The 16,222-nt window shown below is 50.0% G+C and overlaps 1 protein-coding gene across 1 annotated transcript; it reads left to right on the forward strand.

Annotated features, from left to right (window-relative positions):
- The first annotated feature begins 5,150 nt into the window (after nucleotides 1-5,150).
- Nucleotides 5,151-14,677, forward strand: LOC128423779 (B-cell differentiation antigen CD72-like). The gene is made up of 7 exons (XM_053409299.1): nucleotides 5,151-5,488; nucleotides 5,579-5,668; nucleotides 8,358-8,447; nucleotides 9,996-10,403; nucleotides 11,594-11,763; nucleotides 12,604-12,683; nucleotides 14,126-14,677. Exons 1-7 carry the CDS (start codon nucleotides 5,419-5,421, stop codon nucleotides 14,259-14,261), a joined length of 1,044 nt encoding a protein of 347 aa, XP_053265274.1. The 5' UTR covers nucleotides 5,151-5,418; the 3' UTR covers nucleotides 14,262-14,677.
- The last annotated feature ends 1,545 nt before the right edge of the window (nucleotides 14,678-16,222 follow it).

A 16,222-nucleotide genomic window follows, 5' to 3' on the forward strand; every position in this document is an offset into this window, starting at 1 on the left:
CAGCCCTCATGCTTCATGCAACACTGAACCATAATAGGGTGGTATTCAACTTAAAGTAAAGGTAAAGGGACCCCCTGACCATGAGGTTCAGTCGTGACCGACTCTGGGGTTGTGGCGCTCATCTCGCTTTATTGGCCAAGGGAGCCAGCGTACAGCTTCCGGGTCATAATAATAATAATAATAATTTATTATTTATACCCCGCCCATCTGGCTGGGCCTCCCCAGCCACTCTGGGCGGCTTCCATAAAAACCAAAAATACAGTAAAATATCACACGTTAAAAACTTCCCTGAACAGGGCTGCCTTAAGATGTCTTCTGAATGTCAGGTAGTTGTTTATCTCTTTGACATCTGCTGGAAGGGCGTTCCACAGGGCGGGCGCCACTACCGAGAAGGCCCTCTGCCTGGTTCCCTGTAGCTTTGCTTCTCGCAATGAGGGAACCGCCAGAAGGCCCTCGGCACTGGACCTCAGTGTCCGGGCAGAATGATGGGGGTGGAGACGCTCCTTCAGGTATACTGGACCGAGGCCGTTTAGGGCTTTAAAGGTCAGCACCAACACTTTGAATTGTGCTCGGAAACGTACTGGGAGCCAATGTAGGTCTTTCAAGACCGGTGTTATATGGTCTCGGCGGCCGCCCCCAGTCACCAGTCTAGCTGCTGCATTCTGGATTAGTTGTAGTTTCCGAGTCACCTTCAAAGGTAGCCCCACGTAGAGCGCATTGCAGTAGTCCAAGCGGGAGATAACCAGAGCATGCACCACTCTGGCGAGACAGTCCGCAGGCAGATAGGGTCTCAGCCTACGTACCAGATGGAGCTGGTAAACAGCTGCCCTGGACACAGATTTGACCTGTGCCTCCATGGACAGCTGTGAGTCCAAAATGACTCCCAGGCTGCGCACCTGGTCCTTCAGGGGCACAGTTACCCCATTCAGGACCAGGGAATCCTCCACACCTGCCCGCCTCCTGTCCCCCAAAAACAGTACTTCTGTCTTGTCAGGATTCAACCTCAATCTGTTAGCCGCCATCCATCCTCCAACCGCCTCCAGACACTCACACAGGACCTTCACCGCCCTCACTGGTTCTGATTTAAAAGAGAGGTAGAGCTGGGTATCATCCGCATACTGATGAACACCCAGCCCAAACCTCCTGATGATCTCTCCCAGCGGCTGCATGTAAATGTTGAAAAGCATGGGGGAGAGGACAGAACCCTGAGGCACCCCACAAGTGAGAGCCCAGGGATCTGAACACTCATCCCCCACCACCACTTTCTGAACACGGCCCAGGAGGAAGGAGCGGAACCACTGTATGACAGTGCCCCCAGCTCCCAGCCCCTCAAGACGGTCCAGAAGGATGTTATGGTCGATGGTATCAAACGCCGCTGAGAGATCCAGCAGAACTAGGAAACAGCTCTCACCTTTGTCCCTAGCCCGCCGGAGATCATCAACCAGTGCGACCAAGGCAGTTTCCGTCCCATGATGAGGCCTGAATCCCGACTGGAAGGGATCCAAATGGTCCGCTTCTTCCAGGCGTGCCTGGAGTTGTTCGGCAACCACTCGCTCAATCACCTTGCCCAAGAATGGAAGATTTGAGACTGGGCGATAGTTGGCCATCGTGGCCGCATCTAAAGATGGTTTTTTAAGAAGCGGTTTAATAACCGCCTCTTTCAGCGGGTCTGGGAAGGCTCCCTCACGGAGGGAAGCATTCACCACCCCACGAAGCCCATCGCCCAGTCCTTCCCGGCTAGCTTTTACAAGCCAGGATGGGCAAGGATCCAGGAGACAGGTGGTTGGTTTCACTCGTCCAAGCAGCCTGTCCACATCCTCGGAGGTAACAGATTGGAATTGATCCCACTCAACTTGACTAGACAGAACTCTAGCACTCTCCCGCCCCGGCCCTGCTCCCACGGTGGAGTCTACTTCTTCCCGAATCTGAGCGATTTTATCTGCAAAAAACTTTGCAAAATCATTGCAGGAGAACATGTGGCCCGTACTGGGCCCCGATGTTGCAGGTGGTTCCGCTAAATTGTGAACCACCTGAAAAAGTCTCCTGCTGCTGTTTTCTGCAGATGCAATAGAGGCGGCGAAGAAATTCTTCTTCGCCGTCGCTATCGCCACTTGGTAGGCTCGACGTTGAGCTCTAACCTGTGTCCGGTCAGATTCGGAATGAGTTATCCGCCACCGGCGCTCTAGCCGTCTCAACGATTGTTTCATTGCCCTCAGATCCGTGGAAAACCACGGGGCTGTCCGGGCTCCATGCAATCGGAGAGGGCGCTTCGGAGCCAAACAGTCAATAGCCCTGGTTAACTCCACATTCCAGCGGGCCACCAGGGAATCAGCTGAAAGGCCATCAACATGGGATAAAGCATCCCCTACCACTCTCTGGAAACCATTTGGATCCATTAAGTGGCGGGGGCGGACCATCCGAATTGGTCCCACCTCCCTGCAGAGGGGATGGGTCGCAGAGAAGTCCAGTTGCACCAGGAAGTGATCTGACCATGGCACTTCTTTCGTTTCGCTTTTACTTAGTGTCAGATCACCAACATCCATAGACTAAGCCGCTTCTGGTGAACCAGAGCAGCGCACGGAAACGCCGTTTACCTTCCCGCCAGAGCGGTACCTATTTATCTACTTGCACTTTGACGTGCTTTCGAACTGCTAGGATGGCAGGAGCAGGGACCGAGCAACGGGAGCTCACCCCGTCAAGGGGATTCAAACCACCGACCTTCTGATTGGCAAGTCCTAGGCTCTGTGGTTTAACCCACAGCACCACCCGTGCCCCTCAACTTAGAGTAGACCCATTGAAATTAACGAACATGACTGATTTAAGCCTACTATTTCAAGGGCTCATCTCCACTTCCACTGGGGCTATGCCTAGAAACCACATGAGGATGGAGGGGGTTTATCAAGCCACAAGCTTGGCATGAGTCACCAGTGTGATTCTGGCTGGTACCCACCTGCCTTGAGACAGTGGAGTGTGCCGCTGGGGGTGAAGGCAAACCGCTGCATTAGCAGCAGCAGCAGCAGCAGCAAATTGACCCCTCTGGGGCGCAAGCCTGGCTGGTGGGTCTGGGGGTCCTGGGCTGCCCAGACAAGCAGACTTCTCTCTCACCTCACTGACGTGGTCCAGAGGAAGGCAGAGCAAGACGTTGGGCACCAGCCGGGCTGCAGACGGTGCTGGAAAGAGGCGTACAAGGTGCCATCCAACCATCTTAGGGACTCCACTCCAGATTTGTGTGGGGTTAGCCTTTCTTCCCCTGAAGGTGTCCTGCAAGGCAGCCGAGGTTTAGGATCAGAGTCTTCCATCTCCTAGATGGGCTCTCTTCCCAGATGGACCAGCCCCACCTGCCCCGCACTTCCCTCTTCAGCACAGGCAGAAATCGCCTTCTTGACCCTTGGAGCCCCTCTTGGTCTTGTCCGCTCCATTTCCAGAGCCTGTCTTCACATGCCAGGAGATTCAGGTGGCAGCCACGTTGGTCTCACACAGTCAAAATAAATTAAAAAATTGTACAGGAGCACCTTAGAGACCAACTAAGTTTGTTCTGGGTCTAAGCTTTCATGTGCATGCACACTTCTTGAGATATACTGAAACAGACGTCACCAGACCCTTATATATAGTGGGACGGTGGGGAGGGGTAGTGGGAGATGGGTAATTGACTCAGTGGGTATGGTAAACCTGTGGACAACTGTTAACGACTGCAATTAGTCCTACAGGAAAAAGCAAGGGATAGTATGCAAACGACCCAAAATAGCTTTAACATGTGTAATGAGACAAGAATCCAATATCTGTATTCAGACCAGGGTAAGTCATATGCAGGGTTAGTCCCTAACTCCTCATGGGTTTGAGACCCATCAGCTCTGTTAGGAGTTCAGCCAGCACTCGAGTAGGACCCTGGCAGAGACACACGCCCGACTGGCATGTTCTCTCCCTCCTGGTCTTTCGTTCGGGAGCTTCAAAAGCTTTCTTCTGCCTGAACATCACAGTGACTGATGCCAACAGACACCGGCACACTTAGGGATCTGCAGAGTTTGTGCAGCTTGCGTAACAGACCTCAGCAATTCAGCATTTTGGTGAATCTACTTTATCTACATATAAACACACACGGAGCACTGCAACAAGGCTCCCTCTCTCTCTAGCATCAGACAGCAAAGAGAAAAGGAACAAAGGACAATAGTCCCACTTCACAGAACACAGTAACACAAACATCCTGTCTCCATCACTTCCCACTTTGTGGAGTCAAAACATATACCATCATGTGGAAAACAAAAGTCCCATGACTGCAATCACAGAGCAGGAATTCTAACAGGCTCCCCTCACCTTCTTTAGCTGGCTGCTTGAAGCCGTTCCTGGGGTGTGGCCACTGCCACCTGCTGCCAGCTTCTAGGAGCCACAGGCGAGAGCAGAGTGCAGGGTGGGGACCAAAGGTGCTCAAACTACCCCAGAAGGAGCAGGACATGTCACCCACCAGAGGTCCTACCCCTTCCCTACCCCTCAATAGTAGGATGAAGCAGCAGCAGGGGAGAAAGGCCAATGCTACACTCGGCTGCATCCACAGAAGTCTCGTGTCCTGATCCAGGTAACAGCACCACTGTCTCCTGTCTTGGGGAGACCCCGCCTGCAGTCCTGGGCATCCCAGTTTAAGGAGAATAAGGACAAGCTGGAAGGTGTGCAGAGGAGGCAACCAAGAGGATCACGGGTCTGGAAACCAAGCCTGATGAGGAACGGTTGAAGGAGTTCGGTCTGCTTAGCCTGGAAAAGAGGAGACTGAGAGGAGATATGAAAGACGTCTCTAAATATCTCAAGGGCTGTCACATGGAAGAGGGAACAAGCTTGTTTCCTGCTGCCCCAGAGGGGGGGACCCGAAGCAATGGGTTCCTAGGACAGAAAAGGAGGTTTTTAAACAGAAGGTGGGTGGCTGTGGTGCCTGCATTGCTGGGGGTCAGACTAGATGATCCTTGGGCTCCCTTCCAAGCCAACAAGTCTATGATTCTATGATTCATCTCTGGGCCTCAGACTAATTCACTGGTCCAGGAGGGGAGGGGGCCGGGATCCGCAGGGGGCAGCAGTGGGGATGTCCAGGTTCTGCTGACGGGGCAACACACCCTGCAGGGGAAGCCCCTTCCCTCGGCCTGTGACGCTGACTTGCCCGATTACGAGAAGGAGCAAAGGGGAAAGAGGAAGCCATGCTCTGATGCGCCGCGGTGCGCCGAGGGGGCCGTGCAGCTGGCCTGGGTCCCTTGAGGAGATTGCAGGGGAGGAGGAAGGTAGGACTTTTATTTTCATACACTGCAGGAAGTCTCTCACATTTCACTTTCTCTAATTTGCCACCACTTTCCTCTTTTTTCTGCAGAGAGCCCAGGAGCTCCCCCCCAGCCCAGCCTCTCTCGTTGCCACTAGTCCAGGTGAGACAGGACCCCCCCCAGGATGTCACAGGGTGTGACCTATGCTGACCTGCGCTTCGTGAGGACCCCTCCGGAGAAGAGCCAGGAGAAAGGTACACAGAGCCAACTGGCCCCGATCCCCTCAGCAGGGTCCCCCTCCGGGTCCCCCCCCTCCGTGACTCACCCCTCGGCTCCTCTTCCAGACCCCAGCGAGGGGGAGCTGACCTATGAGAACATCCAGGGCCCCCCCTGCCAGGAGAAGAGGACCCCCACCCCCACCGAGGCCACGAAAGGTGAGTGTCAGCCAGGTCCTTTTTATATATATATTGGTTTTACATAAATTTATACATTATAAGGTTCTTTTGAACCTTTGGACTTCCTCCCCTCCCTCCATGGCTTCCATTTCCAAAGAAAATGTTTTCTTTTTCTGCATCTTTTTTCTGTTATCTATCTGTTGCATATTCATAGTTTCCAAAGTTCATTTCACATTATAAGTGTCACTGCATCCTTGCCAATGGTTTTAACTGTTTACAGTGGTCTTTTCAGTATGATAAAAATTATTCCAGTCTTTTAGGAATACAGTGGGGGCTTCTCTGAAAGGTCCCTCACTTCTGAAAGGTAAGGACCCTGTTTCTCTTTCAAAAGAGGACCCCTTTGATAACAACTGGGGGCCTTGCAGCCACAGAACTGACAGAGGTTGGGTTTCTCCCACTGAAGCAAAAAGCTCCATCAACCCCAAAGGGCTCTTTCAGGTGTTTTGCAGAAGTTTTTTTTTTAAAAAAATAATACACACATTTCTCAGAAATCATCTGAAAATGTAGGCTTCTCTTTTTTTAAAAAAACCATTGGTTTCTTATCTGCCTCATCCTCTGTGCTCACGGCAAGGAGCCCATTCATATAGGTCAATAATACTACCCTGTATTGAAACAGCACATCTTAGGTAGGACAATTTAAGTGCTCAAAAGAACCTCAGGTGAATTTGCGACTTTAACCAAAGAATTCTATGTATGGTTCTTAACAGTCTTTTGTTTCTCAAAGTCCTTAATAAAGGGAGTCACAGCAAACCTCAACCAGGCAATGCAGGCATCACGACTAAAGAATCCCCTTCAGATGGCCAACTCCCTGCAACGGTGGAATCTTTCACCCAGTGTGGGGCTTGAACCATGACCGTGAGATTAAGAGCCTCAGGCTCTGCCAACTGAGCTCCCATTACTATTCGGCAGGCGCTGTGCAAAGAAACAGTGACACTCGCTGCCCAGGAAGCTCATAAACTGTGCACCTAATTATATCTTTGCTTCTTTTCCTCCTTGCTGGATCGGGGCCCTCCTTGAGCAGTTTCTACTGCTTAATATTGTTATGAGTTTGTGGAAGGAAGGGTGTAGGCAGTTGTTAAGCTATAAGCCAGGCTAGCTTCCGGTGTCAAGGGGATCGCCTGGGTGAGCAGCTATTAAGAGAACAAAGGAAATAGGGCTCTGTGCAAGAAGACAACTGGGTGGCCCCATGCCCTCAGTTTTTTTGTTTGTTTTAATTTTATTTAGCCCCACATTCCTATCTTAGCTCCTCTATCCCCTACACCCATTCACCCTCCACTAAAAGCCACAGAGAGGATTCAGGAGTCCTGTTAATGGCAGTTGCTCAATATTCCCACCACCAGGAAAGCACCTACACCTCCACGGCTGCAAGAAACAGTGGGATGAAAAGGAAGAAGACATTGTTCTCTCCTAACTACCCTTCAATGTTGAGCTGCTTTGAGGAAGGCAGAGTTTGACCGCATCTGGCTTGGGTTATAGTGCCTGAAAAGACATCACTATGCATTGATGTCCTGGCCATTTCACAAAAAGATGGGGTTGCACAGGCTCTGACAACCTCATTGGGAACTTCACTGTTATCATGAACAAGAACAAACTCCAGGCACCGAGACTCCTCTTCATATCACCTGATGGGCTCAGGACCCTCAGGATCTACTGGGCCAGAAGCACAAAGGATTGGAGACCATTGCAAACCATTTAACTCACGAAGTGGAACAAGTAAAACGCCCAAAAGGTTACACATGATACAAACGGTTCAGCTTTCACTAATCAGTGTAATTGGCTGGACCCCCCCCCCACTCCCTCAGTTCAGAGATAGAAGGACAAAGCCTCAGTTTAGAGTTAGAGGGGGCAGGAAAGCAGCAAACTTGTTGTTGAAAGTTAAGAGCATTGCTATTAGCAATAGCTCACAGCCTCTACAGCCTACATATACTGTAGTAGGGGCATTTCAAATGAGAGTTGCCATAATGATTCCTAGTTAAAAGCAGAACTCAACAGGTTTGGGGTCTTCCTAAAAAAAAGTTCAACAACTTTTGGTGTGTCCTGGTTTTTCCTTTTTGAAAGCTGGTTGGCACTCAGTAAGTAAAACTTACAGCCCTTTATAGCATCACGATCACCAACAAACCAGGCAGTTCTAGGGCTGGGGAAATTCCTAGCCCGTTTAAGGGGAGTCTTTAGGGTTCAGTCTTTAGGCTTCCAGAAAGGAGACTTCTGTGTTTAGAATGTTTTTCATCCTGAGATTTTGTACCTCCAGATTTTCAGACTTAAGAAGGGCTCCCAAAGAGGCTTTAATTTCATGAACTTTTTACTCAAATTAACAGTGGACCCTTTTCAACTATGCAGAATATAAATCTGGGGGGAATCTGGGGGTTTCTGCAGCCATTCCACCAGTCTGACTTGGGATAGTGGCTCTCCTCATCTTGGGGTGTTTGGGCTCTGCATGAGAGGGGGCCCCTGCTGAACAAGAGGAGAGAGGACCCCAAAGGAGCCTGCTCCTTCCCCCACAAATGCCTGTGCACAGGATTGGCCACGATTGCAGCAAAGCATGCTGGGCCCTGGCAGGGAATTGGGGGCTGCCTTCAGTTCCCAGCCCTCCCTCCAGGATCAGGCTTCCTTGAGGGTTGACCCCATCCCACAGGAACCGCACACTAACCCCAGCGAGTTTCTCTTGCAGAATCAGACCATCGGACCTGGTACGCCATCCTGGCATTGTTGGCCGCCTGCCTCTTCCTTCTCACCGCCGCCATAGGACTGGGGGTCCGATGTGAGTAGCGGGTGCCCCCTGCCCAAGCCTATTGACCTGATAAATGGGGGAGGGTGGAAATGTCTGTGAACCACCCTGAGACCTTTTGATAAAGGGCAGCATATAAATTTAATAAATAAAATATCATAAGTGTCGCAGGCATTTGATGCAGAGCTTACCCTGGAGCCTGGGCTCAGAGAGGGTCTGCCTGGTGCCCTCCAGGTAGTGTTAAACTCCAGTTCCCACCAGCCCCAACCTGCATGATCAGTGGTCAAGTTCAAGGCGAGCTGGAGCCTCACATTGGGACAGTACCTCACTGTCTCCTTGGATGTGTTGTTGTTGTTGTTGTTGAGTTGTTTAGTGGTGTCTGACTCTTCGTGACCCCACAGACCAGAGCACGCCAGGCCCTCCTGTCTTCCACTGCCCTCCTCATGTTGGTAGCCTCGAGACCACGGCCCCACCATCTCATCCCCTTCTCCTTGTGCCCTCCATCTTTCCCAATATCAGGGTCTTTTCCAGGGAGTCTTCTCTTCTCATGAGGCGGCCAAAGTCTTGGAGCCTCAGCTTCAGGATCTGTCCTTCCAGTGAGCACTCAGGGCTGATTTCCTTATGGATGGATCGGTTTGATCTTCTTGCAGTCCATGGGACTCTCAAGCACCGTAATTCAAAACTGCCCTGATGTAAACCCCCCATTTGTATTGTTAACGGAAAAATCTGAGGGCTCCCTTGGCCAAAAAGAAAGACACCAACCAGGATTACTTGGAGCAAAACAGCAGCCTGTAGGCTTGGCCTTTATTGAACTGTTGCAACAGGGTGTTCCCCTCACTTGCAGGAGAGAGGAAAGACACAGAAAAAATGGTGTGCAAGGTCTTATAAAGACTTTTGAAATTCCCACCCTGTAGATCAAAACCACCCCCAGAAACATCATGCAAACATCACAGAAAGGAGGGGTTGAGGGAGGAGTTGTGGTGGTAACCTGAGTGTCCTGTCACCTGGCTGGTTCCCTTCTCCTCCTCCCCATGAGTCATTTTCTGAAGACAAAAGGTAGTCGCAGTTTCCTGCCCCCAGAGGGAAGATCTGATCATTGTCCTTTGTTTCAGTCCATGCTGAATCCACTCCCATATGCAAGTTCTTTGTGATCTTGATGGTCTTCTGTCTGGGATCATCAGGGTTGGCATAGCAACTGGGCAGGGCTCCTGTGGATGTGCTGGTATGCTCAAGGGATTATGGCTGCCCTGTATCAAACCTTCCCCATTTTGTAGTCCTTCCTTCATGGAGTAAAATAAAAGTGGAACAGTGCATATCTGATGTATGGTTGATTTTCTATGAATTTATAACAGAAGTGTAGCGTATGTACTCTGTGAGTGTGAGTGTGTGTGAAGTTTGTAGAAACTGAATGATTGGGGTGGGGGGGTTCCTGCTACAGTATATCTCAGAGCAGCCTGCCTTTGGGCACCCACAGTGGAGCCTGGCTCCCCTCTGCCATGCTCTTTCCTGGCACCTGAAGGTGCCTCCTCCTCCCCCTCCTCCCCCTCCTCCTCTCATGTTGCCCCTGCTTGTGCTCTGCAGACTGGCAGGTCTCACGGCAGCTGCAGCAGGCGACTGAAGATGGCAGTGCCCTGGAACGGAGAATGGGCTCCCAGGAGGGCAGCCTGGCCCAGACCCAGGCCCAGCTGGAAGAGGCCCAGGAGGAGCTCCACTCCACCAACCGGACCCTCTGGAACTGCCTGGCTGCTGGGAACAGGACGCAGGAGCAGCTGAGAGAAGCCAACCAGAGCCTGACGCTCACGCAGAAGGAGAAGGAGAAGCTGCAGCAGGAGAAGGAGGAGTTACAACGGGATAAGAAAGAGCTGGAAGAGGAGAAAAAGCAGCAGCAAGAGGACAAAGCAAGGCTGCAGGAGGAGAAGGAGACTGTTCAGCAGCAGTTGGAGGAGATGGGGGGGAAACTGGAGCTACTTATAACTTGCCAACAGAAGGGTATGTCTGTTGCATTCAGATCAGGAGGCTGGCCAGGCTCCCTGCCCACCGTATTCTATCTCCTGCCTCTCAGGTGGTGGAAGAGGATTGGGATCCCACAGGGCAGGGTGGCCCAACCTCTCAGAGCACGTGGGCTGCAAGAGCACACACTGAATTAGATTTCCATACTGTATATTAAAGTATTCACAATATAATCAATATTTTTAATGTACACAATTACAGTTGTACTTTGGATCTCTAAGGCCTTGGCTGCAGAACAAATCGGCTCCCAAACGATCGAAACCCAGAAGTGAGTGTTCTGGTTTTTGAACGTTTTTCAGAAACCAAATGTTCAACATGGCTTACGCAGTTTCCAATTGGCTGCAGAAGCTTCCTGCAGCCAATCAGAAGCCAAGCTTTGGTTTCCGAACGTTTTGGAAGTCGAACGGAACAGATTCTGTTTGGCTTCCAAGGTACAACTATAATATGTTTAATTAAATATATATAATTAAATACACATTTAATACACACTCAATAGATTTAATGTATTTATTTATTTATGAAACAAATAAATAGAAATACAAATAAAATACACAAGTATTTCCTGGTTGCTGGGCAGGGCAGGATTCAGGCAGCTGATGAAAGGGGGAACAGCAGCTGGGAAGGGTCTGGGCCAGCCGGCTTAGGAGCCCGGTCAGCAAGGAGCCCTTGCCTCTGGCACAGCACACTGGCCTTTGCCCCCAAGTGCCACGCCAGCCAAGGCACTTCCTGCAGACCCCACCCCCACCTTCACATGGAGAGAGGCAGGTCCTATGGAGGCCAGGACCCCCTGCTCCTGTCTCTCCACTGGATTCCTGTGCAGGCGGCACTATGTCTATGATGGCACCTGCAGACATAGCCTGCTGCCCACCGACAGAGGAGCAGCTGCAGGGGCCCTGGCAGGGGCCCTGACACTCCTTGCCCACCTGCCAAAGCCCTGGCTCTGTCTGGGAACACATGTGGAAAGTGTCCCCTCCCCCATCCAGCTTCTCTTTGGTGTGGGCACCATGACCCACGTCACCCACGACACCCCCTCTCCCTCTCATAGACTCCCAGCCCATGGACTGGGGACAGACCTGGGTCCCACTGGAGTGGCTCCCACCCTAAGCCGGCCTGAGACCAGGGGGCTTTCAGCTGAACACCTTCCCTTGACCTTCCCTTGCCTTCTCCAGACTGCTGTCCCCGAGGATGGAAATTCTTTGGGTGGAAATGCCTGCGGATTTCAAGGGAAATGAAGAGTTGGTGGGACAGCCAGAATGCCTGCAAGAGTGAATCATCTCAGCTGCTTGTTTTAAAGCCCTGGAGTGCAAAAGAACTATGGGATGCCACATTCATTGATAAGGTAATACCTTTGGGGTGCCAATGCCTCAGACTTTAAGGAAGGAGGCTGCTGGTGCTGGGGAGTCAAGTCCAGAGTCTAGCAGATCATGAAGACATATCCACCAGGACAGATAACCCATGATTTCTCAGTGCAGATGCAACCCCCCCCCCCATGAACTGGAAGGGGTACCATGGCACATTCTGTGTGGGGTTCGCAGCCATGTTAGCCAAGACTACCAACTTTTATTTTACTGTAGCTTAGAAGTATTTATCAGCATACTATATTTGCTGTAAATGCTGCCTGCACTGAAATGTGAGTAAATGGATTTTTGTTTACTAAAAACATGTAATTCAGTCTTTGAAACAGATGTGAACAAGAGGAAGGTCAGCAGCCACAAATAAAAGGGGATAAAAATGTATAACTGCCTTATTCCTAAACTTCAGTAAGCTGCAAAAACATTTAAGTGTTTTATTCTGCTAAAAAGGCTTCACATCCCGTTTCCTTTTTTTATTTCGCCCACACATGTGGGATAGAACGTTTTAAATTTCATTTTACACAACCAATCCTCAATTCATATCTTCTGCATTCTGGACCTGGATCTTCTTCCAGACCACTCTGCACCTGAGCAAGGTGTGTGCTGGGGTGACCATAGGCCGGAAGCCAACCAGGGCACCGGATTTTGGAGTATCTAATTGCGCCATAGCCAGATAGAGAAAAAGCAAATTTTCCTGCTACTCTCTAGTTTCCTGTAGACTCTTATTAATTGTATTGCTTTTATATAAGAGCCTCTTAAAAAGTGAGAAGGGAAAGTCTCATTGGGAAAGAGGTCTTTTTCCATGAACATTTTATTCTTTTTCTTAGAAAACTCAATACTGGATTGGACTTAAAAAAGTCCGGCAACCAGAGTCCTGGAAATGGGTTGATGGTACAGGCTATGAAGGGTAAGTGGAAGAGAGGGGGTCCCTTTGCTACCCATTAAATCAGATTTGCTTGGGCTGAAGAGAGCAGAGTTCCTCCTACAGCCACCCCTGGAATCTGCAGCCTTTCCCCTTCTCAGAGGGCTTAGCCTCACAAAAACCCGCTCTTTACCAATGAAAACAATTCCGCAGAAAACCCAAATTGACATTTGCTGTGATTCATGGGTAAAGATCCGGTTTTCCTGGGGAAAGTGGCAGGGCAAAAAAGAAAGGTGCTCAGACATGGACTAGGAAGGTGCAGACTCTAGAAAGTCTGGATGAGACCATGAAGAGCCAAACCACTGGTTGCTTAAGCTTAATGTCCTCCACTGAGGAGCAGCAACATGTCTTCACTGTCACAAACTGCTCATTTCAAGCTCTGCTACCCAAGATCAATCTTCAGGAGAGCCACACTGAGCAGCAGCGGTGGGGACACTTTTGCGGCCTGAGGGTTATTTTCCCCATGGGGAACCTTCTTGGGGGCCACATGTCAATGGGGGTGGGCATGGCCAGAGGCAAGATGGACAGAGTCACAGCCATGACACTTCCCCTTGTAGTACAGGGGGCAACATGCAAAAGTCGGACTTCTCTGTACGTCCTGGCAAGCAGGAGACATGGTCAGAGGCCAAGGACATATTCCAGCCAGGTAGAAAAGCTCAGGGACTGGCTTGGGCCTGAGGAGAGCCCTGAGGGCCAGAGAGGGCTTGTTTGCCCTCATGCATCCCAAAATGGCTTCTCGAGTTTCAGAATTTCCACTGCTTACCTAGAATTGGAAGATGGAAAAGGGAAGGGAGAACTGTTTGCCACCTGCACACTGACGACACCTCAGCCCCAAACTCCCAGAGGCTTCATGTCGACTGGGGTGGGGGGACTGATGGACTGGATCGTTTTCTCCCCACCTGCTCACAGGTTAGGTTTTACCAGTACCCACCCCTGTCTCCTGATGTCACAGGATGTCCTTTTGTTGGCTGCACACATCTTCAGAATCCCCTTTCAAAGATCTGTTTAGTGCAGCAAAAAGTTTTTACCTGCCCCATACCTGCTTCATGTCACATGATGTCATGTCTAGACCTGGCAGAGGTCATGTGGGTCCCTGCAAAGGCTTCTGGACTTCAGCTCCCATCATCCTCAGTCAGCAGGGGAAATGGACAGGGATGATGGGAACTGAAGCATAGAAACCTTTGCAGAGCAATACTTTGCTGCTCTGGACTGATCTGGATCCCCCCCCCAACAGGCTCCTCCTAAACTGGCCATGTCTGGCTGTTATAACCACCACTGACAATTCAGATTCTGCAAAATTGTGGCTGGTGCAAATGTGGACAGCTCCACAGAAACTCATTTTGGGGTGGCTGGGGGAACTGAGATAACGATGAATGGTGAGGAGGGAATGGGCCTTTTTGCCTTGACTGTCATCTTTGTCTTTCTAGAACTGAACATATTGGGACTTGTAGGGATACAGGCTACTGCATTCAAATGAGCCGAGGAGCCCTGGAAGAGTGTTCCTGTTGGAATGTAAAGAGATTTATCTGCGAGAAGGAAGCCAGCCCTGACCAGCCATTGTAAGCTCAGTAGGGCCAAAGTACGTACAAAGACCCCTGACAGGCAAGACCTTCTCTGAAGGAGCCAGCATGGCTTTTTCCAGCCATGAACCCCCTTCCTGCCATCACCACTAGCATATTACGAGAGAACAACCAAAGCACACTCCCCTCTAATTGTCAAAACAATAAAATAAATGTTCATCAATACACAATGTGGGCACACATACAAATCATGCAGTGGTACCTCTGGTTACAAACTTAATTCGTTCTGGAGGTCTGTTCTTAAGCTGAAACCGTTCTTATCCTGAGGCGCGCTTTTGCTAAAGGGGTTAGGGTAGAGTTTCTCTGGTGCGCGTTATCTGTTTGCATCCTGGGGCAAAGTTCGCAACCAGGAGCAGCTACTTCCGGGTTAGCAAAATTCGTAACCAGAAGTGTTCATAACCAGAGGTACCACTGTATTCTGAAATGGTGCAGGAGAGCAATCCCAGAGCCATGCTGACTCTCTTAAAGGTAGAGGTCAAGGGACCCCTGACCATTAGGTCCAGTCGTGGCCGACTCTGGGGTTGTGGCACTCATCTCGCTTTATTGGCCGAGGGAGCTGGCATACAGCTTCCGGGTCATGTGGCCAGCAGGACTAAGCTGCTTCTGGCAAACCAGAGCAGCGCATGGAAATGCCGTTTACCTTCCCGCTATTTATCTACTTGCACTGTGTGCTTTCGAACTGCTAGGTGGGCAGGAGCAGGGACTGAGCAACAGGAGCTCACCCCGTCGCGGGGATTCAAACCACCGACCTTCTGATCGGCAAGTCCTAGGCTCTGTGGTTTAACCCACAGCGCCACCCGTGTCCCCCTTAAATGACCTTAAATCTTTCTCTGCAAAAACAGGAAGTATGGTATATTGGGGGGGTGACTTTCCAGATTGTTCTTTTTCTGTGTAAATCCTGTAAATAAAAAAACTACTGTAAACTGCTTGAAATGCAGGAGCTTACCCCTCTGCAAAACCGGTCTGGCAAATATCTGTTAAGCAGAGGGGACCTGTCAACAGAGCATCTTCTGTATATCAATATGTATAAAATTGGTGAATGGAATTCAGGAACCAAGGTATTTACAATTTCAAAAGAATAGCCCAGACTGACCAAAACAACCCCTCTGCAGCACCACACATCCAACTCAAGTGGTGTAATGTTGGAAAGTGTCAATCACTTCTCCTACCTGGGCAGTTGTCTTTCCACAAGGGCCGACACTGATGCCAAAATCCAGCATCGCCTGAGCTCTGCGAGTGCAGCTTTCTCCCAACTGAAACGTTTGAGGACCGGGATATTCTCAAGGAAACCGAAATGCTTGTTTACAAAGCTATTATACTGCCAACTTCACTGTATGCTTGTGAAACGTGGTCCACTTATAAACACCATCTCCAACTCCTTGAAAGATTCCATCAATGGTGTCTCTGGAAAATTTTATACATCACTTGGGAAGACAGGCAGTGTCAAGGCAATGATTCTTCAACATCAACTTTGTTGGACTGGTCATGTTGTGTGGATGCCTGAGTATTGTCTTCCAAAACAACTACTCTATTATGAACTTAAAAATGGAAAGCGTAATGCTGGTGGTCAACAAAAGAGGTTTAAAGACTCTCTCAAGGCAAATATAAAAAAAACTAGTATAATCACTGACAACTGGGAAACACTGGCCTGTGAGCGCTCCAGTTGGAGAACAGTCTTTGTCAAAGGTGTCCTGGGCTTTGAAGACACTTGAATTCAGGAGAAATGTGCTAAGAGGAAGGCACGTTTGGCAAACCTTCACCGTGATCCACTCCCACCCAGGAACCAATGTCCCCACTGTGGAAGGACGTGTGGATCCAGAATTGGCCTCTACAGTCACTTACAGACTCACTGTTAAGACTGTTCATGGAAGACAATCTTACTCGGCTATTGGTGAATGGGATTCAGGAAATAAAGTATTTATTATTTCAAAAGAATTGGCCAGA

This window comes from Podarcis raffonei, chromosome 11 (assembly GCF_027172205.1).
Source record: "Podarcis raffonei isolate rPodRaf1 chromosome 11, rPodRaf1.pri, whole genome shotgun sequence".
NCBI classification, from domain to species: domain Eukaryota; kingdom Metazoa; phylum Chordata; class Lepidosauria; order Squamata; family Lacertidae; genus Podarcis; species Podarcis raffonei.